This window comes from Suricata suricatta, chromosome 6 (assembly GCF_006229205.1).
Source record: "Suricata suricatta isolate VVHF042 chromosome 6, meerkat_22Aug2017_6uvM2_HiC, whole genome shotgun sequence".
Taxonomy (NCBI): Eukaryota; Metazoa; Chordata; class Mammalia; order Carnivora; family Herpestidae; genus Suricata; species Suricata suricatta.
Window position 1 is genome coordinate 98,625,785 of NC_043705.1, and position 25,764 is coordinate 98,651,548.

A 25,764-nucleotide genomic window follows, 5' to 3' on the forward strand; every position below is an offset into this window, starting at 1 on the left:
TAGATCAAAGACTTAAATGTGAGACTTGAAACCATAAAATTCCTAGAAGAGGACACAGGTAGTAACTTCTTTGACATCTGTTGTAGCAACTTCTTTTTAGATATGTCTCCCCAGGCAAGGAAAACAAAAGCAAAAATAAATTATTGGGACTACATCAAAATAAAAAGCTTCTGTACGGTGAAGGAAACAATCGACAAAACTGAAAGGCAACCTACAGAATGGAAGAAGATATTTGCAAATGATACATCTGACAACAGGTTGGTATCCAAAATATATACAAAACTTTTAAACTCAACACCCAAAAAACAAACAACTCACTTTAAAAATGGGCATAAGAGGACTGTCTAGGTGACTCAGTCAGTTAAGCATCTGACTTCAACTCAGGTCATGATTTCACAATTCGTTGAGTTTGAGCCCCACATGGGGCTCTGTGCTGAAAACTCAGAGCCTGGAACCTGCTTCAGATTCTGTGTCTCCCTCTCTCTCTGCCCCTCCCCCCCACTCATGCTCTGTCTCTCTCAAAAATAAATAAATGTTAAAAAAAATTTTAATGGGCAGAAGACATGAATAGATATGTTTCCAAAGAAGACATAAAGATGGCCAACAGACACATGAAAAGATACTCAATATCACTTATCATCAGGGAAATGAAAATCAAAACTACCATGAGATACACCTCACATCTGTCAGAATGGCCGAAATCGATAACACAAGAAACAACAGGTGTTGATGAGGATGGGGAGAAAGAAGAACGCTCTTGCACTGTTGGTGGGAATGCAAATTAATGTAGCCACTTGGTAGGGAGGTTCCTCAAAAACTTAAAAATAGAACCACCATATGATCCAGCAATTGCATTACTAGGTATTTATACCAAATAAATGAATACAAAAATACTAACTCAAAGGGATATAGGCACTCCCATGTTTACAGCAGCATTATCTACAATAGCCAAACTGTCAAAACAGCCCATGTCCATCATGTGATGAATATATATATAATGAATATTACTCAGCTATCAAAATGAGTGAAATCTTGCCAATTGCAATGACATTGATGAATGTAGAGAGTATAATGCCACAAGCAAAGTAAGTCAGAGAAAGACAAATACCATATGCTTTCACTCATTCGTGGATTTTAAGAAACAAAACAAAGGAGCAAAGGAAAAAAGAGAGAGAGAGATAAACAAAGAAACAGACTCTTAACCATAGGGAACAAACTGACAGAAGGCAGGTGAGTGGGGCATATGTAAGAAAGGTGATAAGGATGAAGGAGGGCACGTGTGGTCATGGGCACCAGATGATGTCTGGAAGTGTTGAATAACTAAATTCTATACCCGAAACTAATAGTACACTGTATGTTAACTAACTGGAACTTAAATAAAAACTGTAAACATTTTCACCATCACATATTATGTATTTACCCTCTATAAGCTTGGACTACAAGCTCCTTGAGGGCAGGGACCATTGTTTATAAGTCTCCAATATCTAACACAGCACCTGGATCACACCAGTTAATAGTAAATGAATCAACAAACGAATAAGTGAAGGAGCAAGTAAGTGAATAAATGAGGAACATAAACAAATAAGTCTTTAGTCTGAGCTTGTGTGCAAAATTTTGTGCATCTGTGAGTTTTTCAGAGAAAGGGACTGCACCTTTCATTAGCTTATCAGAGGGACACAGGTCACCTAAGTGCTTACAACCACTGGTGTAGAGACAGGGAGAGGGTAAGGTGAATTAGATCGTTTCTCAGTGTAGCTTATGTGACCACTCATCAATCCTACTCCTGCATATATACCCCAAGATATTAGCACACTAAGAGGACTCAAGCATAGTTGTTTTACAAGCCTCCTGGAAACCCCAGATGCTGTCTTTTTGCCTCCTGCTACTTACATAGAACATGTTGGAAACATTGGTAAAACACTCTACCTAAGAGAGAACATAATGCCTTTGACCTAGCTTCCACACCTAGCTCCATAATCCCTTTCTCAAACCACCTAGGGAGTATTATTTATCTCTATTTCCAGAAAGGTGGGTATTAGAGGGTAAATGTTACCTGGACACTGAAGACAGAAATCAATGCAGAAACATGGCCTTTGATGCAAGAAGTATCTTGACCATTATTGTATGAGAAAGTAGAATGAGAAACTTGGAAATAAACCTAAGTAGGACAGTTCATCTAGCGCTCTGCCTCTCTTGGGCTAAATGCTTAAGGCAGCCTCAAGAGCTCAGATCTAGAAAAATAATTTTCTATTGTTCTCCTGAGACTATTTCTTTGTTTTGTTTTGGTTTTTTTTAAATAGTTTATTGTCAAATTGGTTTCCATATAACACCCAGTGCTCTTCCCCACAAGTGTCCTCCTCCATTACCACCACCTCTTTTCCCCTTCCCCCTCCTGCTTCAACCCTCAGTTCATTTCAGTATTCAATAGTCTCCTGAGACTATTTAAAACTTCGACTCAGAAGATCTATGAACTTTTAGATGGAGGAAACAAGAGATATAAAAGGGAAACTACAATTGCACACGAAGTTTGTGAGAGTAGAACCCAAATATGATTACTTTATGCATAATTTTAAAATATCAGCGTAGTTCCACTTACTAATAATGTACCCTACCCAAGTTGCTTAAAAACCTCAGTTTCTATTTAAGGATTACAGCAGAACCTACCTTCATAGGACCATTGCCAATGAAATAATCATTGTGAAGTATTTTGCACATAATGGATAGCTCATTATTTACAAAACATTTCCTTTTATTTTCTAGCCAATAAAATTTAGTAAGCCCTTTTGTGGTCACTAACCTGGCCCTTGGGAATAAAAATTAAACATAAAATTCAAATTTTTTAAAGCTGAACAATAACTTGGATATCTTCCAGTCCATATTTTCCAAATCAAATCTTAATTATAATACACAGCAAAAAAAAAAAAAGTAGTAATTAAAAAAGTAATAAAAACAGAGCTGCTCTACTGGGAGAGGTTGGTAAATGGAGAGCTGCCCTCTTGCCCTCCCCAGGGAACCATAGGGAACCAAAGAGCACAGTTTGAAAGCAACAATTCATCTAACTTTTTCATCTCTCAGATGAGGACTATGGGACCTACTGATCTAATCCCCACCCAAGGTCATAGAGCTAATCAGAGACCAACTGCCTGGGCTAGAACCTGGATCTCCAATACCAAGGAACTTACCAACTCACTATGGAAACAGAATAGGTGCATGCTAGAATGTGGAAGAGAATTTAGGTTGTTTTTCAAGTTGTATTATCAAAGCTTGGGACTTGGCCAAGTCCCTTGCTCTTTGGATTTCAGTTTCTCAACTGAACTTTCTGTTCTTAATAACTTATGTCTAAATATCTATTACCACGAAAAGAGTGATCACTTACATGCCCAGTCACACCACTTTTCCATTGAATACTTTTATAAATTTGTGGATTTGTTGAGAATTTAAACATGATTGTAAAATAAAAATGTTGACATTGCAATTAAGGAAATGTTTCTAATAAAACATCATTATGTAATTTGGAAAAACTCAGAGAAACTAGTAGGTCTCATTTCTGTTATCTATTTTCTCTGAACTTTGATATTTATATCATTTTTATGAAATGATATTCTGAAACTTAATCTTTTGAAACTTACTGAGAAATATGTCAAATATACAGAATAAGCTCTACTTTCTCTGACAACTGATTCTAAGAATGATAGCAAAGCTAGTTCCTTTGGTTAAATGTGATTCTTGCCTAATGGCAGGACTGAACATAAAACTGAAAGGACACAGGTCTGAACCAAACTGACTCCATGACAGTCTTTAAGTTTCCCCTCTGAGCTTAAAGGCCTATGTTTCGGTTTCCCAGAATCATTAGACAGTAACAGGGAAGGGCACATATTGCTCAACAAGCGACCACCCTCACAGCACCCAATCAAAAGCAGCCAGCTAACACACTTAACATTCCTAATGACAGGCCTGTAGATGGAAACTATAGATAGATACCTGTTGCTTAATGCTAGATTAACCAGTTACTCACCCTACCTGGGGGTCCTTAGCCCACCCTATTTTCAAAGAAACACTAACTGTCGTGATTGGGTCCCGCCAAAAGCAATGAACACTCTGGACAACGTGTATGGTTAAAATTGTTACTAAGGCTGTTATACGATGATGATTGGATTACTGTACCTATGTCATAATTTTCTGTAACCCCGCCTTTTTCCAAACCCCATAAAAACCCTACCCAGCCTTTGTTCGGGGCTCTCAGCATGGATTCACTGTGTTGGTGAGGTCTGAGAGTCCGAACTAAACCCAATAACGCCCTTTGCTTTTACATACATGTCTCAGTCTCCCTGATGGTCTCTGGTTTGGGGGGATATTGCGATGTGGGTACAACAAAACAATTTTGAAGATTGGATATCTTTATAACTTCCTCCCAGGGAAGGAATGACCAAAGGGAGGTAAGACTGCTTAGCATCCTCTGGGTCCCCCCATAAGTATCTCTCAATATCGCATTAACTTTTTCTTAGAAAAACTCACAGACATCCTAGTCTATGTTTTGAATCCTATTTAAAAGACCTCAAACAGAAGCAGAGAGGAGCTTCTACCAGAGCCCAGAACAAATGAAGTGGGGTTCATTTCCCTTCCATCAGCATCTCCTCTTCCTCCAACCACTGGACAAATGGTTCTTGCCCGATATACACACTTTATGGCAATGGAAGGCCAATGTCCAGACCCTGCTTGGAAAGGTTTATCATCTAGGTTAAGAGATTTGAACATATAGACATTAAAAGAGAACAAACATTTCAGGGGAAGACATTCAATGTCAAGTGAGGTGAATGAATTGTAAATGCCATGGGACTTTAAACCGCAGAGAAATCATTATTGATATTTATAGAAAAGACTTAGCCAAAAGAGATGGACCAGGAGCTAGGCCTTAAATAATGGCAAGAATTGGAAGAACATGAGCGAGGGTGTTCCCAGTGGGGGAAACAGTGAACAAAGGACCCCCCCCCCCAAAAAAATGAGAAGATATATGAAAGTGGGAAAACTTATCTAAACACATGTAGGCTGTTTTATTAGAGATGGAAACTAAGGCCAAACCATGAAGGGTCCTAAGGACCAGACAGAAGAGTTTATACCTGCCCTTGCTCCCTCCATCCCCTGGTGACACTGTGATGAAATAACTCACACACAGGGCTTAACGACAGATGCTTGCCTCCTCACCCTCAGAAACCCAGGAATGGCAAAGACCTTTCCCGTTCCATGTGAAATCCCATCTATTGGTTAAAGCTGTAAGAACTGTATTGAGAAAGATTCTAAGGTCACGCCTAAGCTCACCGTGAGTGTTGTGATTTATAAATACCACCTGTCAAGAATTGCAGTAGGAATATCATAGTGGGAAATTCAGGCATTGAGTCTGCTTAATGGGGAAAGTGTTGTAGAGTAGGAAAGGTCTTACAATTTCTGTTAGTTAGGTTAACTACCAACTCTACCTTTGCTTAAGACCAACCCAAGAAGACTGTTCTGCCCCAGACTATAAATAAAACTATTTAAGCACTTGTGCTAACATCTGGCCTCAGTAGAGTACTGTAGTTGACTAGTGCCATCTGCCATGAGCTCAGCAGTAAGAAGTAATGCTACGCACACCCCATACTTACTTTGCCTACCTTGTCCAAAAGGACCACATTAAAAATATTTCATGCATCAAAATTAACTGATGCAAGTTAGGTATTCTTGTTTGGTTTAGTTTGGTTTTTCAAATTATATATGTTTTTCAAATTTTATAACTAAGTTGGCAGGTACGTCTTCTCTATACTTATGTAATTAATGCATAAGATCAGCCCAAAATAGATGTTATGCCCTAGAATGAATTCAAGGCAGGACCACAGAGCTCACTCAAAAGAGAGTTCAGGAATTTTAAAGGATTTAATCATAGCAGCTGTGTTTATCTTAACCTGTTTTTTTCCATGAGACCTAGAGACCTGCGCAGTACCTGAAAACTTGCAGCCCCCACTGCCCATGACTCCTGGTGCAGCTCAGCCTTAATCTTTCATCTCGCTGCCTCTAATTTTCTCTTCTGTTGGAAGCCCTTCATCTCCTTTCCCACCACACTCTTGGGGACAATGGAGTTTGTCGGCAGGGAGAGCAGGGTTTTTTCTTCTTTTTATTCTTCCTGTAAATGCAAACAAGCAACCAGCCCTACAAGGACTTTCATATTTGCAAACACCCCAGGGTGTTTCACAAAAATCAATCTGACCAAAAACCATAAACTATAAATTCACCTGATACAAGCACATGATGACTATGGAGATTTCTCCCCCCACCTCTGCATTACACAGTGTCCATACAAATGACTCTGCAAACTGCATCAATTACTAGAGTCACTGGGTAAATCTCAAGGTCAGGAGAATTTGCAGGAAAAAGAAAGCAAATGAAATGCATCTTTAAAGAGGGCCTCTGCTCCGGAGATGCTGCTCTGGGGCACATTCAAACAAAAGTAGATGCTTTCAGCAAGATATTTTTCACCTTCCCTTTATGATATTGCAGGTACCTGGGAATCATAGCCCCACCATCCATTCCCAGAGGCTTTTCCTAACAGGAAAAGTCATGGGCAGTGGGGGCTGCAACAGTCTATGCGATGTGCTTCTGTGATGGTGGAAGAAATGAGCATGCACCGGGCACAGGGAAAAGCAGACCAGACCAGAGGAGCATAGCTGCTGAATATTTTTGCATATAAAATGTTTACCTTTTTCTGACCATAAGAAAAATTCTTATTTCACGTTGAAATTTTACAAAATACAAGGACAAAAACTAAAACCACACCTAATCTTTTCCCAACCATTGCTTAGCGGTCTCCCAAGGTCAGAGCAAAGTTTCCTTGTGTGTACACAGAATAAAGATTCATGGTCCTACCTCCATAGCCACACAAGCCAGATTTCTGGGGGTGGAGGGGTCCCCAGCATCTGCATTTTTGAAAGGCCCATCCAAGAATTCTTACAGTGTCCTAATGCAGATACCTGTTTCTTTTATTCATAATTATATTCCAAAGGGTTGAATAAGTAAATAAATTCTTTTTTCCTTGCACATAGACTTACATTTCTTCCCTTTTTTCTGAAACATGCCCTCGCAGCTTTCACTCAATGACAGGCAAGGCATTTACCATTGTCCTATGAGTTTTGGGAACACTTACAACACACTCATAAAGCAATTATTATTTATACCCTCTATTTTTTTAAGTTTATTTATTTTTATTTTGAGAGAGAGAGAGAGAGAGAGAGAGAGAGAGAGAGAGAGAGAACACACTAGCAGAGGAGAATCCCAAGCAGGCTCCACACTGTCAGTGCAGAGCCGGGGGGGGGGGGGGGGGGGGGGGGGGGGGGGGGGGGGGCGCAAGGAGGGGGCTCAAACTCATGAACTATGAGATCATGACCTGAGCCAAGATCAAGAGTCAGATGTTTAACTTACTGAGCCACCCAGGCCTCTTATACCCTCTATTTCTGATGAAGAATCCTAGATACAAAGAAGTCAGTAAGTTGTCCAACATCACACAGCTAGGAAATCATAAAAGCAGGTTTAAACCCCAATGGTGTAAATCCAGAGTCTTTGTACCTCACACCTGCAACCAGCTTGAACTTTCTCTCAAGTTTTTAATGACATTCTATATTTTTTAATGGTAATCTGTACAGATTTGCCAGAACTTAAGAAATTATTGAACAGTTCCTCTCTGCTTTTAAAATATATAAAAAGCATGTTAACTAAATTTTCCCATAACCATATTTTTTCCCTTAGAATCATTTCCTGAAAGTGGAATTACTAGATCAAAAACCTGAACACTTTTTGGGCTCTTGATTCATATTCACAAATTGTCCTAAGATTTTTTAATAAGATACACATCTACAGAAGCACAAAGGTGCCTATCTCTCCCATAAAAAAAAAGATACAGAAAATTTGAATATCACTAAAAATATGTATTTTGTTTTAATTTGGGGAGTATTTTAGTTCTTTTTTAACAGGGACACTTCTCACAGGACAGGATCCTGAGGGTGCCTATGGAGAAAGAATTAAGCAGGAAGACATAGTTCTTTCCACACTTTTTGAAAATGCCTAGGTACTCCTCCCCCCACAATGTGGGAGGAGGTATGGTTTTATTTTGTTTTGTTTTACCTTTGTACCTTTACTTACGTTACACACCCAAGACGTTTTCATTTCTATGCAGTCCACAAATTCACTTCCTCATGGTTCCAGCCTTGGTGATCATGCTCTGCATAAGATTTATGAATCTTTGAATGCTAAAAACCAACAGAAGCTTTGTCTACTGTGACTAACCACAGACTCCTAATAAAGAAACTGAGTCTCAGACGGCCTGAATAAATTGCCCAGGGTCACACAGCACAACCTGGATTCTCAGAGTAGATGCTCTTCACCACCACCCTCCACTGCCTCTTTCTTGACAGAACTTGCCACCTGTGAGACAAAACCCAGGCTGCAAATAAACTATTCCCAGGGCTGACTAACCTAACGATGCTAAGGAAAAAAAAAAATCATAATAAAAAAAAAAAAAAGAACGCTGACTTCTCCCTATGCAGAGGGGAGAAAGAAAGAGTCTACTCTTTGCCAGAGCACTCCAAATGTAACCATCACTCCTCCCGTCACTGGCTTCCAACACTTTTCCTCTGGTGTAACTGAAATCATTATCGATCCAGAGCGTTCTCTAAATGAGCTCACAATCCACTATGGTCCAGAGGCCAGCTAGGCTCCTAGGAACAGCTGCTTCCTTGATCAGTTCTTACTGGCTCATATTTACTCTGAGAAATTGGAAGTTAAAAGTAAAAGCAAATAAAGATGGAATTTAATTATGTTGAGCAAAGACACAGTGTTCAGGGAATGCTGTTCTTCTCTTCTGATAAGGAAAAGACAAAGGTTGAGTTGGCACCCAGGCATTGCCTGAGTTGACAACTTCACTCTGTACCCACCCCTCAACATCTCTCTCATCCGATTGCATGTAAGCTCTGTGGGGGCAGGGACTCTCACTCATCATGCTGGTATCTGTTAGGACTGATAAAGAGGTTTAGAGTAACTTAAACCATTCTGAGTTGATTGTTTTCTAAGTGAGCCCAGAGGAAGGCAGCCTCCGTTGGTCTGACAGCTCAAGCAAGTCATCAGGATCCAGGCTGTCCTGTATTTCTGTTCTAACATCCTCATGTTGCTTCTCTCTATGGAAGCTTAGTGCCCCAGGCTCTGGAGCTCCAGGCATCAACTGCCTGCTCAAGTCAGGAGAACAGGAGAGGGGCTGGCACCGCCTTTCATGTCTGCCCTTTTTATCTGAAAGCAAATGCTTCCTTAGAAGCAGCAATCCTTCCTCTTATATCTCATCTAGCTTAGTATCCTTTGGCTACTAGATTGGGGAGTGGGGGAGAGAAGGAGAGAACATTCCGCTCAGTTTATAATAATCACAAGTCTTCACTGAGTCAGATAAATTCTTGCCCCAGTAGAATTTCTCATTGAAATTCATTGAGAAAAGGAGAAAACAGGGTTTGGCAAATAACAACCTTATACCCAGCATGCAGCAGAAGGCCTGGCACATAGCAAGCACTCAATAAAAATATATTCAATAAGTCAATAAATGTCTTTGTTCTGTAGCTAAGACTGCAGAGAGGTGTGTGGATTGAGTTCAAAGAGGAAAACAGGAGGGTGGAAGGAATGCGGTGGCATCTGCTTCCCATCTATTCTTGGAATAGGTTTAAGCTGCTATGGTTGAGGGAGTTAAGGCCAGAAACTGATAGAATCATAATTCATAAGCATGACCATAACTTCTGGTGATATTTTGGATAAGGGATGATGGCTAGGGGGCTCCTGGAACTATTCACAAGTGTCCAGTGATTGCCGGGCACAGGGTTAGGAAAGGGCCTTTCTCTGGACCACCAAATAACCCAGCAGTGCTCTGCTCATGAGAAGTTGCAAGCCTTGAGAGCATCCAGAGAACCCCCCTTTGGCATGGAAAGCCTACAATGTCCTCATGATGGGCACTGAGGAAGCCTCAGCAGGTGGCTTTCCAGGCAGTGGACTCTATCGGGTGGGAGCAGAAGAGAGGTAGGAGGAGGCCATGTAGACACTACAGCTGACAGACTGGCTGTAGGAGGACTTGAGATGAGCCTTGGCAATCCCAGAAATCACTAAGGAAGACCTTGAGGGGGAAAATGCTGTCAGCCAAGCAGGTGCAGGCTTGTACCAACACAATTTATATTTCCAAGCTGGTGACATTTGGGTTGCAAGTGGACAAGACAGAGTTGGCTACAGTTTTCCCATACAGAGAATTGTGGCCTACCTAGATTCTCAGAGCAGGTGACACTGCCAGCGAAGCCTACCTGAGAAGCCAGAGATCAATTTCTCTCTTAGGATTTGAGGATTATGTAGACAAAGCAAGTATCAGGAGAACGGTTGGCAGCCAAGACCCCCACTACCTCCGGCTGTACACAGAACAAGATCCACTGCTCTGTAACTAGTTCAGATGGTCCTTGCTCCTCCCCTGAGCCTCAATTTCCTCATTTATAAGGTGAAGGGATCACATCACATCTCTAAGGTCCTTTCAATGCTTAAAGAATCTACAAACAATAAATCAGAGTGACTGAATTGAGCATATGAATAAAGTTGTGGCCAGACCAACAGGCAGCAAGATGTAGTGGTTGAGAATTTAGGGTCTAGACTCAAACCTGGGCGTAAGGCCAAGATCTGTCACTTGGTATATGATCTTATGCTTTTAAGCCTGAGATGGGTTTTCCTTGTCAAATGGAAATAATAATAGCAATCTCATGAAGTAGTGTTAAGAACTCATATTGCCTAGCAAAGTTGCAGGCAAATACTAGGTGCCTCTCAAATGGGCCTTTCAACAAATCAAAGAGATGAATCCCTAAGTATCAGTCTTCCTCTAGGACTTTGGAAAGCTCAATGTCCTGGTTTTGGTTTCCAAATCTTTGTTGCAAATGAACTCTCCATTCTCTGACTACCAACTTTGAGTTCAAGGAAAGGACCAGAATCATCAGACCTTCCTGAAAGCTTGATGACTGGATGTTTTATATAAGGTATTGCCAGGGTTAACTCTAGACTCAGAAAGGTGTGCAGAGGCCCTCTATTCCAGGAAGAGCCCACCCTTTTTCCTTTCATGGGCCTTGTCTTGTTGGATAGCCAAATAAAAGGCTATGCCCACTCACATTCAAAAATCTATTCATTAATGGTATGCAATTCACATTATGTGCCACTAATTACACTAGGAAGGCAGTAAAAATTAATAAGGAACTAGAGTTTAATTGTTTGATAATGAGAGGGAGTTCCAAAGTGCCCTCTTGAGTAATAAAATTAACATTTAAACTAGTTCAGCCAAAGAACCTTCCCTTAAATATAACTCTTCACTAGTAGTATGGCTTATTTATTTATTTTAATTTTGGGGCAGCTCCAAAATATCACACATTTATACTGAACTTGGAGAATCTGCCTAATGTTCCAGGATGGTAACTAGAGTGTTTGTAGTGCTTCAGGTGAACTGTGGATGGACCCCACCATGCACGTGCACAGACAATAAAACCAAATTGACCTACGTTTATTTGGCCAAGGGCAGAGAAACTTCTTAGAACCCACAACATCTGGGAGATGGAGGCTGGAGGAAGCTGCCAAAACACTGCCTAGGATTGGGTCCTACAAAATCTCAAAAAAAAAAAATTGCTGCTATAGTGCCATTCTTCTACATGAGCCTGCATCACTGTTCCATGGTTCTCTCTGGGCTTTTGTTACAGGGAATATGGTGGTTTTAAAATATGCCCATAATAAGTGGAGTTTAATTTCCTTTCCCTTGAACATTGTGATTTAGTGATTCTCTTCTAACAAGTAATAGGTGGCAGATGTGATGCTGTGTGACTTCTAGACTCAGGTTCTAAAATGGATTCAGCTTCCACCTGGCTCTCTTTAGACACTTGCCCTTGGAATCCAATCATTGGGTTGTAGAGAAGCCCAAGCCCATGCAGAAACTATATCCGGGTGTCCCAGCCAGCTAGGCCCCCAGCCTACAGCATCAAATGTGAGAATTGTAAGTGAATATGCCTTTAGATGATTCCAGCGTGCAGCCTTTGACCCACCCCATCTGAGGCCCCAGAGACATGTCATGCCTCCTGTGCTCTGAATTCCTAACCCACAGAAACCATGAGAGATATTAAATAATAATCATTATCTTATGCCACCAAATTCAGGGATAAGCTGTCATGAGGCAATAGATGACTCAAAAAGGAAAGTTAACAGACATTGGCCCCCCTGGTTCTTAAAGAACCAGCAAGACCTTATCCACAGAGGGTCAGTTTCAGTCGTCCCTGACCGCTGCCCCAGTCACCAGCCTTTCAAATGCTGGTCTCCTTGCCAAGCAACATCACAGGGTGTGACAAAAGAAGCTCTTTAGCTCTGAGCAAATTTAAAGTTGAAGGATTTTCTAATAATTCACAGAAATAGGGGGCACCTGGGTGACTCAGTCGGTTGGAAGTATGACTTGTGCTGTCATGATCTCACTATTCACAAGTTCAAGCCCCACATTAGGCTCTGTGCTGACCACTCAGAGCCTGGAGCCTCCTTTGGATTCTGTGTCTCCCTCTCACTCTGCCCCTCCCCCATTCTCTCTCTCTCTCTCTCTCTCTCTCTCTCTCTTTCTCTCTCTCTCTCTCTCTCTCTCAAAAATAAATATTTTAAAACTAATTCACAGAAATAGAACTACATGCAGTTTATCTACCTGGGATGTTTGCTTGTCCTAAAGAGCTAAATATTGGCATGGATAATCCTTGCCAAGTAGCTTTTCAGAGAGTCCCTTTCATACTGTGGTATATTTCAGACATGCTTGGGAGAGAGAAGCCAGCAAGGAGGAAATGGCTGTTTTCTGGGACAGCCCATGCCCACCCCTCCTTCCTCAGGTGCACTGTCTCTCACATCAGCACTGTGCTATCCTCCTAGTTAAGCCAGCTATCTTCTCATTTGTTCACTATTCCAACATGTTCGAGTGCTTACCTCAAGAGGGGAGATATATTAAACAAATACAAATATTTATTTATATATAAATATATAAATAAAGAATTCCACTTGTTGTAAGCACTAGTAGGGGGATATACAGGGGCTTCTGAGGAGCTAGGGATATTTAAGCTGAGACCTGAAAAATCAGAACTAGAGAGGCAGACAGAGGAGGGGTGGGGGTATAGGGAAAGATTTCCAACAAAAGACCACACAACAGGAAGAAAGTGTGTGTATGTGGCGATCTAAGGAAAGGTCAGTCAGGATGCCAGGAGTGGAAAAAACAAAAGAGAGGATGCCCCAGAAGAGTCTGAGGAAGGAGGGAGCAACCGGATCATGTGTGACCACGTGAACAGATTTTGTCTGTATTCTAAGGACAGATAGCTACAAAATATTTAAAACAGGAGTGTGACATGGTCAAATTTCTTCTGTCAAATCACTTCAGTCCACCTAACCCCATCATTTCCCATCTGCATGTACACCTCTTATAACCCGGGTCACATTCTATTATAGCTAGTTGCTTAGGTATCTTTTCTCCCTGACCAGGCTGATAGTCTCTTGAGAGCAGAGACCATGTTCTAATCATATCTGTAATTCCATTAGGCTTCCTACTTACCTGGAGATCAAGTGCGAACTCCTTTTGTGACCTGGCACCACGTGTCCATTAACCACCTCTGCAGGATCACCTTGAGTCACCTCCTCTGCTTTCCAATGATCCATCAAGGTCCAGCCACACCAATAGGTACATTATTTTCTAGGGGGCCAAGATGCCCTAACTAGAATAGCACAACAGTTTGATATTCTCAGAGCAACCAATGCTTCACCATCACAGCACCTACCAGGATTTTTTACTTGATTTTTTATTATTGATTTGACTCTGTCTCCCCTCCTAGACTGTCTATTTCATAAAATCAAGGAATTTGTCAGCCTTGGTCACCATTAGATCCTCAGTACCTGGTACTGTGGTGCTCATAGTTGGCATTCCACAAAGAGTTGTTAAATGACAGAATACATGAATAAGAATGCATGAATAGGTAAATGAATGGATGAATTAATGCAAGATCCCAGTGGCCACCCAGGCTAATTCAACAGCCAATGTTGGAGACCTGTCTCTGATTGCTCTCCAGTACCTTCAATGACATAACCTCTTTGCTGCCTTCACTGACTCTCCACTGGAAGAAATCAATGCTAGTGAAGGTCTTATGGAATAAATGGGAAATAGAAATGGATAGAGAATGCCAGAAAGGCATTTCTGGCAAACTCTGAGTAGTTATTATCTTATGCCTTCTGCCAAGCAAGAGGAGAAAAACTGGCAAACACCCACATTCGGTGAACAAGTCCATGTAAATGTTGATGTGCATAGAATTTTGGCTGCATTCATAAGCTCTCAAGTCCAGGGCATTTCAAAATTTTTCACAGGAACTAATGGGGTCCAATAGATCCCTCCAGGTCAGTGCATTTCAAACTATCTCTGGTAAAAGGCCAGGTTTTATTCTTATTTTCAATCCAGCAGAGATCAATACTTTATAAAAAACAGAAATTATTCACTTGGATGAGACAGCAATGTCAAATTGCTATAAAGTTTCTAAATGCTTACTTCCCATTTCTGTAATCATTTCATCATGGTCAACAAATATTTTGTAGGCCTAAATCTACCGCCAATCACACTTTGAATAGCACTGATTCAGGTCAGTACTTCCGCTCCCAATGCCTAATTCCTAGCCATTACAGACACTGCTAATCAATAATCGATCTTTACACATTTACGCATCAAGCCCACGTCTGGCCTTAAAATCTTTCTCTTCCTAGTGCTCAAGACAGTCACCACCATATAAATAATCAGGGATCCCACAGGAAATTAAACCTATTTACTATCCCTGCTCTATAGGGCCCACAGTTTGACCATTTATCATATTCATGCCCAGGATAGGGAAATGTCTATATTTTTGTCTCTAGTCTAAAGAAAATTTCATGAAGAATGGCCATTTCATCAAAGAGAGCCCTTCCTGGACTAATTCAGTCCATTAACAATCTTTTCACTGCTGGAGAAGCCCTTAATTCATACGTACTAAGAGAAGATGTAGCAGTCTACACCACATACAGAAATTTCTGGTGTGTTCTCAGATTTGAACTGTGTGTATCACATTTAGGAACAAAATCACTGGCCCTTCACTGTTTTGACTCTTTCTTCCCTCAAATTCTCCATTCCTATGACTCACCTGCTTTTATTTCAAGTTGTCACAGGGGCTCATTCACAGTGGTTGTTTGCATTTCTCATTATTCTCTTTGTCAAAACAGTGAAGGTTTTCATTCCTTCCATATTCAGTCTTTTCCCGAGCAAGACTAAAACATTTAGCCTTTCTCTGGTAACAATAAAGCTGTAACTCAACCTCCAGTCTTTGTCCCTGAGAAGCCACAGAAGAACACACAAGGGAAAAAGAATTAATCCGTTGTCTCTGGGCTACATATCTGAAGTTCATGCTGAAGAATGACAAGTTTTACTTTGAACCTTTCCTCTCAACCTTACCTGTAAAGTTCCCTTTGGAACATTTTTGCAACTTCTTCTTGGTCCCTGCAAACCACAGATTCACAGACTCTTAGAGCTGGAATGTGTCATCCAGAGCACCTGGCTAGCCTGAAGCCCTCTTTGGACTAGGGGAGAAATAGTGAGGCTCGTCTAAGGAATCAGAAGACTGAGTCCTCTCACTGACTAGCTGAATGACCTCAGAAGAGCTAATTCACCTCTCAGAGACCATTTCTGAAGAAACAGATAAGATCCCTAAAATAGATTGTGACCCACTCACAGGGCTAGTTGAGAACTAGATGAGACAAGGGGAACAAAAGTACTTTAACAATGAGAGCCCCATATGAAAGTGGGGATCTTAACTGTCCTTCTTTTTTTTTTGTTGTTTTAAAAATGTTTTATTTATTTTTGATACAGAGAGAGACAGAGCATGAGAGGGGGAGGGGCAGAGAGAGAAGGAGACACAGAACTGGAAGCAGGCTCCAGGCTCTGAGCTAGCTGTCAGCACAGAGCCTGACGCGGGGCTCGAACCCACAAATGCGAGATCTGACCTGAGATGAAGTCAGAGGCTTAACCGACTGAGCCACCCAGGTGCCCCTTAACTGTCCTTCTGATAGCAACACAGTGAACAGAAGGCCAGCACCAGAGTAGCAGAAAGAAGGGAATGGATGATCCAACATTCCCTTTGACAAAGACCACTTGGGAGCTGGAATTAATTTAAGGAAAAGAATTGGGCAGGAAACGGGGGGAAGGATGTCCCATTTGCAGTCAAGGCAAGAAATGACAATAGCCTGAACTAGGATGGAGATAATGAAAGGAAAGTGGACAGATTCAATAATGTTCACTAGGCAAAATCATACAGGCCAGGTGATGGATTAGACATGAGAAGGAAGAAAGAGAGGGCATGTTCGGTATGACATTTCTGGTTTACTTAACTAGATGATGGTGTGGTTCGATGAGATAGGAAACACCAGGAAGGATCCAAGTAGGTAGGGCACAGATGAGAGATTAGACTTGCTTTCAGTGTGCTGAGTTTGAGGCACCTTGGGACATCCAAGTGGAAATGTCAAATAGGCCATGGAACTGAATATAAATGCATGGCTTAAGATCTAAAAATACCAAGTATATCCACATAGGTTGGATTAGAGCTGTTGGCCAGGATAAGATCACCTAGAGAGAAAGTACAAGATAAGAAAGGAAGTGGGCTTAGGACCAAGTCTTGAAGAACCATCACATGTAACGGCAGAGTAGGATGAACCTTTAGAGAAACCAAGGAGAAACCAGAGAGACAGAAGGAAAAGCAGAATAGTGCTTTTAACCAAGGAAAGAACATAATTCAAGAATGAAGAAACAGCCTTAACACCAAGTACTGGTAAGATAGAGCCTGAGGAGTGCCTGTGTGGCTCAGTAGGTTGAGTGTCTGACTCTTGATTTTGACTCAGGTCATGACCCCAGGGTTGTGGAATTGAACCCCATGGCTCCACACTAAGCATGGAGCCAGCCTGGGATTCTCAGTCTCTTTCTCTATGCCCTTCTCCCCAAATCATTCTCTCTCTCTCTCTTTAAAAATAAAAATAAATTTAAAGGTTTGTTTAAAAGGCTGAAAAATATCCATCAGATTAGCAATGGAGGCCATCAGTGCCCTTTGCTCTTTCATGGTAGAGATCAAACTCCAGGTCCTTTTCAGGCACAGTCTATTGCCTATGCCTTGTCCCCATTACCATCCAAGGTTCATAAAGGACCTCAAATCTCTAGGAAAACCAATCTTCCTTGGGGTTCTGAACACTATGGCTATTTCAACACAACAATTAGTTTCAGCTAAGCCTATAACTTTCAGGCAGTTCTACTCCACACTACATACTAAGATACCCTACCTACTGATATTGGTTTCCTCCAGCTCACAGCAAATGTTCAGTATGCCTATTAACACTCACCAAACCTGGGTCTCCCCCAGACATCACTAATTGATCACAAGTCCTCACCCAAAAACATGTGCCTCTGGAGGTCTCTCTCCCTACATCTCATGGTGCAGGATAGCTGTAGAGTACAGAACCCTGAATCCCTGCCCACCTCGTTGTTCCCATTCACTGTCTTCCCCTGAGAGAGGCTAGACACAGAAGAGACAGAGATGACACATACTCTCCACCCAGTGTCCCTTTTTCCCTGGTTCCATGTCCCTGGCTGACTGGCTACATATAACTATTAGCCAGACCGTTGCATCTATTCTCAATATTGATGTGATTTTCAGTGATTTACTTTAGAAATCAAAGTTGGGTATTGTGGGCTTTATTTGAAAAGCAGTCCTGCTGCACTGGAAATGGGGAGTGACTCGGCTCACAGCAGAGCAGTGTCAGACACAAACACCCACCAGGTCCTGCCCAGTACGGACAATGCGCATGCCACCTCACCAGCCTGATTTGGGAGGATAATAAGCTAAACAAAAGAGCAGATGATCATGGAGGCTTATTTGCAGTCTGCACAGTTTATATTTAACCATCTTGTGATGAGGTTGCAGGCTCTGAGTGTCATCACCCTTGGGAAATTCAATCCTGGGGGGTGCAGAGATGAGACAGGGCTGGGAGAAGGTAAGGAGGGCTTAAAATGACACTTTAGGGAACAGGAAAGAGAGTCAGACCAACAAACTGTCAGTTGGGGACAGCAGAGAGGTATTGATTAGAAACACGGAAGAGAATGTAAAAATGTGTAAGGGGACATTTAGAATAGTTGTAAACCACCCAGCACACAGGCACTGAAGACTCTTCCTCTTCCCTTTGAGTCTACCCAGTCTACCGTCTGCTGGATGCCATTTCCCTGTGTAAGATGCACAGGCAAAAGAGGATGACGCTGTGACTCCATCCATGATAAGGTAAAGATAAGGTAAAACTATGGGGTGTGCAATGAGTGGGGTGAATGGGGAGATGTGGGCTTGTTAAAACCTTGGGGCAGTCATAACCGAACATTCTGACATCCTTAAAAATGGTGGTGCTGATGCCACCCAACAAAAAATGAACTTCATTAAAATGTATCTCAAGGGATTAAAGAGTACACACACACACACACACACACACACGTATCTCGAAAGTAAAATCATTAGGAAAATCACAGTGCTAATATATATTAATTGAAATTTGAAAGTATTGATAATATCTTGCTAAGTGAGAATGGCACAGCCTTGTAAAGTGGCCATTTGTTGTCAATAAGGCAGCAGTGGGATGGGAGACAGTAATTGCTGGAGGTGGGAGGAGGCTCCCAAAGAAGAAGGAAAATGCAGCCAGAGCCTCACCTCACCCCTGCTGACTCCTCCCACTCTGTATTTTGGGACTAAGGTGTCTGGGAATGTGAATCCCAGAAACTGATGCTGCCAGAGACAGGAGGTTTTTATATACAGTTTTTTGTTGTCACCTATTTGATTTGGTTTGGTTTTTTGTCTCTGTGATGTTTGGTAGTGGAACACATGGAAGGAGAGCCCAATCCACCATCGTTTCCCAGCTCGAGGCAGCACAGGAAGTGTAAACAGGAGCATGGGTCCTAAGGGACCCAGTCTGGGGAGGCCCTTCTTAGAACAGGACTGTGGCTTTAGGCAAAAGCTGCTCTACCTCTTGGTGAGACCCAGTCTCCTAGAGATGGTCTTACCTGGGCATGCATCTTGTGATTCTACAATAACAAGGCAGGAAAGACCTTACAGATCAGCCCTCACTCCCAGGGTGGTCCTGTTTCCATGCTGTTCTCAAGCCAGCAGCCTCCTCACTTAGTCCAATAAGGCTGGGGATTCCAGGATAACGAAGGGTTTAATGCGAGTTTCCAGGAGAGACCTGCTTCTCACAGACATTCACCGGGTCCCCACAGCAGATCCAGAGCCTCATCCCCGTTAAAGGCAAAGCGGGTTCTGTCATGGTGTGATTTGAAAGAGCCAAGAGCTTCTCTCTCTCCACTTGCCAAAACTCCACCCGTAGCTCTCCATTCCTTTGTGTTAAAGTATATTCATCTGCTAAAATGAAAGGAGGTATGAGTCAGAAAACAAAACTCCCTCATATGAAAGAGCCCCTAGAATTAGAAACTACACAAATTGGCCTCTAAGGGGGGTGGGGGAGAGCCGTTCTCCAGGTTCATCCTCACCGCTCGGCTTCTTTGAATCACATCTTGCCAGGCTTTCATGAAGGAGAAATTTAGGTCCAGAGGGGTTAGAGCTCTTAAGCAAGGTCACACAGCACACTGGGAGCCAGGAATGGGGTCCTCTGGCTCCAATGCGTCTTTCAAAGGACTCGTAACGATTAAATTTTAATCCGAGACCCCATTCTTTTGTTTTACAGACTACAGGAACCTCCCTCACCAAAAGCCACCTTTTAAATTTTCTCTTCTGGGACTAGCATCTGTAGCGAATGGGATTGTCATTGTAAGTAAGCTTCGGGTATGTGAACCCACATAGGAAGAGCTTGGGCTTGGGAACTTGACGGTCCCTGCACCAGCGCAAACCCTGTCTGACGGCCACAGCCTGTGTTACCTGCCGGCTTCCGCGGCCTTCTCCCAGGACCTTTTCGTTAGCCTTGGTGCTCCTGCCCCCTAGTGGCATCAAACTTTGCTGCAGTCACATTCACCAGACCAACGGAAGGAAGGGAAATTGAGATGACCCGCGTCCTTCTTTAAAAGAGGCAGGGCTGGTTATGGGGACATTTTTTAACCTCACACACACAAAAATGCGACGAACTAGACCTTAGCCCGCAGCAGACTTGAACCTGCGGAGAGGTGAGGCCAGAGCACCAAGGATCCTCCTGGGTTGAAAACAGATTATATAATTGACTCAGGGATTCGTGAGACTAGGAAGCTCTGAAAATCCCACGGAGGCAGGAACAGAGGACCTAAAATAGGAGAAGAGCGGGACATTGCCATATGGCGTCCCCACCTCCACCCCATCCAGCAATCACCAGCATGAATGAATTCAAAGTCCTGCCCCCAACCCCTTCCAGACTGTGCTGGGTGTTCAAACTACTGGCCCCCACTCTTTGCTCAGCGACAACTGGTCCTTCTGCGCGGGTCTCAGTTCAGAGCGTCCCTCCGTCAGGTCAGCACGGAGATGCGCTCTCATCACAAGCCTCCTGGCACCGGGTACTTTCCCTTCAAGGTCCTGATTCTGTGCTTCTTCCATTACTTTCATGCCCCCACTGAAGTGTCAGTTCCCTGAGGCACTGAAGGCTACTTTATTGACTATTGAATCTATGCCCTTAAAACAGCAATTAGTAAACAGCCGCCTTTAATCAATACTTTTCAATGGAATTAATAAAATCACAAGTGTTAGTTGAATGACTGAATTAACATGTTTACAGGATAAAAAAATTAACAGTTCTCATCTGAATGGAAAAAGGAGACCTCATTTCCGGGCCACAGGGACTATGTAATTAGTGTCCTTCTTGCCTGTCTCAGGACCTTCCTCATCTATGAAAGACACCAAGATCTTCTGATGGTGGAGATCTCCCAAATCACCCCACATGCTCACCATCACCCTTGGGGCAGGTAGCTGGGCAGGTGTCTTTATCATAATTACCTTTTTGATGGTTGGCCTCCACGGGCTGAGCTCTCTTCCCTGCTGTGGTCTGAAAATCTGCCTGAGACTGACTTTGAGGCTGCTTCTCTGTGTGACCTTGGATGGTGCCTCCTACAGAGGCATCATTTGTAAAGTAAGAATCTGGCGGTATGCAGCACCAAAGTCACTAGTTTTCAGGTGGCAGAAAACCCAACTTGAACTGCCTTAAGGGAGGAGTGAAAAGGGGATATATATATTGCTCATGAAACTGAAAAGCCATTGATTCAGGGTTGACTCAATCCAGGATATTGAGCAAGTTCATCTAAGCCTGGTTTCTCTTCTCCATCCTTCAGCTCTGCTTCCCTCTGCGTTGCTCCCCTTGCGGGCAGGTTCCTTATGTGTAGTGGTCTTCAGCATTATATGCTTTCATCCCCTTGGCAGGAAAATAGAGGGGCTTTCTCTCAAGAGTGCAGCACAAAAGTCCCAGGACTGCCCCCACTTGTGCCTTTGAGCCACATGCTCATCTGTGTCACTGCAGTCAGGAGAAATTCTGGGCTCCACCTGAACCACACAGACTGATACAAGCAGAGGCCCAGTACCCAGGAAAACACTCTCGGAACATGGGGAACAGCTGCGAGACAAGCAAAAACAAAAATGGAACTGCAGAGTGAGTGACCGGGAAGGACCTTCCCAGCTTTGAATACCCTGATGTGACTCTGATTTGATGGCAGGGAAGTGAAAGGGAGAACAAAGCCATGGGCATGCTTCAGAGTTAGCCCAGCGCCAAAGCCTTTCAAAAAGCCTAGATGCCAAGTAAGAGCCTCACCCACACTGAAGAGAGAGAAGGGTGACATGAGCAGCCCTAGAAAGCAAGCAATGACGTTGACCCTCCAGAAGCCGAGGGCCATAAAACTAATGGTGTTTTGATAATACCACTAAAATGGAACATTTCTATTTTCCAAAAAGATGGACACTGTCAGTGAGATTCATAAAAAAAATTTTTTTTCAATCTTATTAAACTTTCCTTTTCACTGCTTCTTTGTATCTCTGGTTGAAATGGAGCAGGATACAGGTTGCCATGGTGATGGCTGAATTTTAAATAACAGGGCTCAGGAGCTGGGCTGCTGGCTGCACCCGCCCCAGGCAGGAAACGCTGGGGGAAGGAGAGAGGCGAAGTGAGCAAAGGAAGAAAGCTGCTGGGCTCATCCCAGGATGCTAACTTCTCCGACTTGTTCTCCTTTGCTCTGGGAATAAGGCCCAAAACTCACAGATCTGGGTTCTTCATAGAATGAGAAAATGTGGAACCCAAATGCATAAGGATGGAACCCCAAAAATCACTTTGTCCAGTCCCTTCCTAATTCACTCTTGTGACAAATGGATTTCTCCTACACTTACACCCCTTCCCAGGAGCAGTGGACTCAACCTACCCACTCAAGTTTTAGAAGGGCCATTGGAAACCTGACCCTAAGAGAAACGTTTGAAGACCTGGAGGCCTTGAGAGTGAGAACCCTATAGGATGTTAAGTGAAAGAGGAATTTGAGGGTAAAAGTCCAGTAGCTGTCAATTCAAAGAGCCCTGGCCACAAATTCCAGTTCTGCTCTTCTCCCTAGAACGATCTAAGAATGAAATGGAGAAATTCAGGAAATGTGAGTTCCCTGTGACTGGACATACTCAGGCCAGCATAGGCCAGGGAGGAGCTGACTGGCAGGAATGTTGGTTGTTGTTTTTTTTAAATGTTTATTTGTTTTTGAGAGAGAGAGAGAGAGAGAGAAAGCAGAAATGGGAGAGGGGAGGGGCATAGAGAGAAGGGGAACAGAGGATCCAAAGCGGGATCTGTGCTGACAGCAGAGAGCCCAATGTGGGGCTCCAACTCACAAACCATGAGACCATGACCTCAGTCAAAGTCTGACACAACCGACCAAGCCACCCAGGCGCCCAGGAATGTATTGAGGTAGTGGCCGGCATCAGAGAGGCCAGGTCCTGCTGAGGGAAGCTCAGAGGAGTGGCACAGCAAAGCCTTCTACAGTCCAGGGCAGGGCAAGAGGAAACCAGACAACACAGCTGGAGAGAACCAGCAACCAGGAAGCAGGAACTCTGTCTGCCACCTAAACACCACGGGGACTGGCCCTGACTGGGATGGTCTCGTCTCAGTGGTCTCTCTCTGCTGGCCCCCGCAGACCCCAGGAAGAACTCGCATTCTCAGCCGGCCCATCCCTTGTCTCCCAAACAAAATGGCTACTGTTACAGTCAAGGCCATTCTGTGTATGCAGAGAATGTCTTCTGGAAGTTAAATAATAGTAGTAATAATAATGATAAGCACAAAAACATGTTCCTTGAAGCTGGGAAGGGGTTAGATTATTGAAGCTGAATGAGTCTGACATATCCCACAGAAGCTGGGTGAGCAGAGGCACCAGGAGAAAAGGAAAGAGCCAAGCAGATGGGGTCCTTGGGCCTGTGACCCACACACCTCCATGAGCTGCATCCCTACGCCCATCTTCTGCCCCAGACCTGATAATACAGCAGCTTGGGACCTAGGATTCCCCCATCAGTCTTCCCCAGGCAGATTTGAATGAGCAGGGGAATGGCAGCACCTTAAGAAAGAGAATAAGAGCCAGACTCAGAGTGAAGAGAAGTGGCCCTCCATTCATACCACCAGCTCATACTCCTGTGCCTTCCTGGAGAGTGTCAAGAACTCAATGGCCCCTAGCCATACAACCAACACTGGCCTCCGTCCATCATTGGTGGCCCAAGACCTACTGGCCTCTCTTTTCAAGGACAAGTTTAGTTCCCAAACCACCACCACTTCTGCTCTCATAAAGTCAACCCTGCCTATCCTGCATGTGCACACACGCACATACACACACATTTGGAACAGGAGCAGGGGCTGCATGAGGCCTTAGAAATAGCACCCAGTAATCTGTATACCCTAGGCTTGTACCGGCATGAAACAGCTCCTGAAGGAAGCCCAGAATCCATCAGCAGAAAGGGATGAGGAGATCTGAGGTTAGAGCAATGGGAAGGAAGGGGATATATTTTCCACTACACACCTTTTTGAAAAAATTCTCACATGCATAGATGCCTTTTCAAAAAATAAATTCTGTTGCTCTTTCGAGAACACACATACTAAATCCATCTTTGTCCTGGCCACTCGAGGTCAGGAAAACCAAGTCTCAGTTCTATTCTGCCACGAATACTGAAGCAGTGTGCTGCCAGCCTGGGTCTTAACCACACTTTGCCTCAGTTCCTGGGGCTGTAAAATGGGTTTGGAGAAACCTACCCTATTCTCATCACAGACACTTCAGGAGTTCAATGAAACACCACAATAGTAGCAATGATAATAGTTAAATATACTGATTGCTTATCATAGCACAGTGCTATTACTCAATCGTAAAACAAGCCTATAACATTACTATAAATCTCATTTTAAACTGATAAGAACAGATACTACACTTGATCTTAGCCAAAAGGCCAAGAAGCGATTATAAATCTCATTTTAAAAGACAAGAGAAGGCAGAAGAGAAGTCACTTGCTCAAAGGCATGCAATTACATATCCAGCTTTCTGACTCCAGAGCCAACACTGTCGATTAGTAGTCATTATTCTAGATGCAGCTCCCTCTCCCAAGAGGTTTGGATGAGTGCACAGATAGCCTCCACCTATTCTCCCCAATATCAGAGTCGCTCCCTTTGCTTAAGACAGTTTAATAAGTCACTAGAACATAGAGATAGGGATATAAGGAAATTGGCATCCTGGTCTTAGATGTTAGGATCTATTTCATGGCAGAGACCAAGATGGTGGATGTGCCCCTAATGGCAAGAAGCCCACATGAGGCTCCTACATACACAAGTAACTTGTTAAAGCCCCACCCCCCTGTCACCATGGCAATGAGGGGTCTAGGATACCAGACCTCAATGGCTGTTCCTGATTTACAGAGCCTTCCTAATTCACACTTCCCCTTTCAATCTCCTCTTCTCTCTCCCGTGGACCTCACAACCCTCTGCAATATCTACCAACTGACAGTCATGCAGCCCCTCCTTGAACACCAGGAGGGACAAGCAGCACTCTTCACTGGGCCCAAACCATACTCAGCCCATGCTTACCTGCTTGCAAAATCTCCTTTCCTTTGCCCTAAAATCTGTCTATCCATGTTGTCTCGCTCTCTGCCTCTTCTTCCACTATCTCTCCTGCTGCCACCCATTCTTTTCCCTCTCCCTTTATGGATTGCCTCTGCCTCATAGCTTCTGTCTTCTGCTTCCTCATTCTTGCTTCTGTTTTCTTATGTTCCGTATGCCCCCCCTCCCCACCCCAGGCTTCTCTCTCCATCAACATTTCAGCTTTTGGGTCACCACCAGCTGCCTGATTTGCTCTTTTCCCCCCAGTTCAAATTCTCAAAAGAGAAAATCAGATTGAATGAACTCGTTCAATTTTGGATAAAGCTCTTCAAATAGTCTATAGACTGGCAGCCCTTGGGTCCACATCCCATCTGTTGTGGTTGGTAAAAGCCGGACCGTATGATACAAGTATGGGCTGCCCCTGAGATCATAGGAGTGGCCGGTAGGCTACTGGCTGCCAGTAAGTTTCATCTTACATACCAACTGCATTCAAAAAATACTGGCTGATTTACAGACTGTGTTGGGAAGGACTCGGGAGTTACATCTGAAGTCGCTGCAATATGATTAATGAGTTTTATTTGCCATGGGCACACACCC

The 25,764-nt window shown here is 43.2% G+C and overlaps 1 protein-coding gene and 1 pseudogene across 1 annotated transcript in view; both read right to left on the reverse strand.

Moving 5' to 3' along the window:
* The window catches only part of LOC115293500 (MICOS complex subunit MIC19-like), a 42,360-nt gene extending 22,252 nt beyond the window's left edge, over positions 1-20,108 (reverse strand). Inside the window, 3 exon segments of the mRNA XM_029941249.1 lie at positions 19,172-19,192; positions 19,351-19,526; positions 19,961-20,108. Coding sequence (XP_029797109.1) covers positions 19,172-19,192; positions 19,351-19,526; positions 19,961-20,108 — 345 coding nt within the window.
* Positions 20,109-24,335: 4,227 nt separating this feature from the next.
* On the reverse strand, positions 24,336-24,536 carry LOC115295133 (annotated as a pseudogene).
* Positions 24,537-25,764: the final 1,228 nt, after the last annotated feature.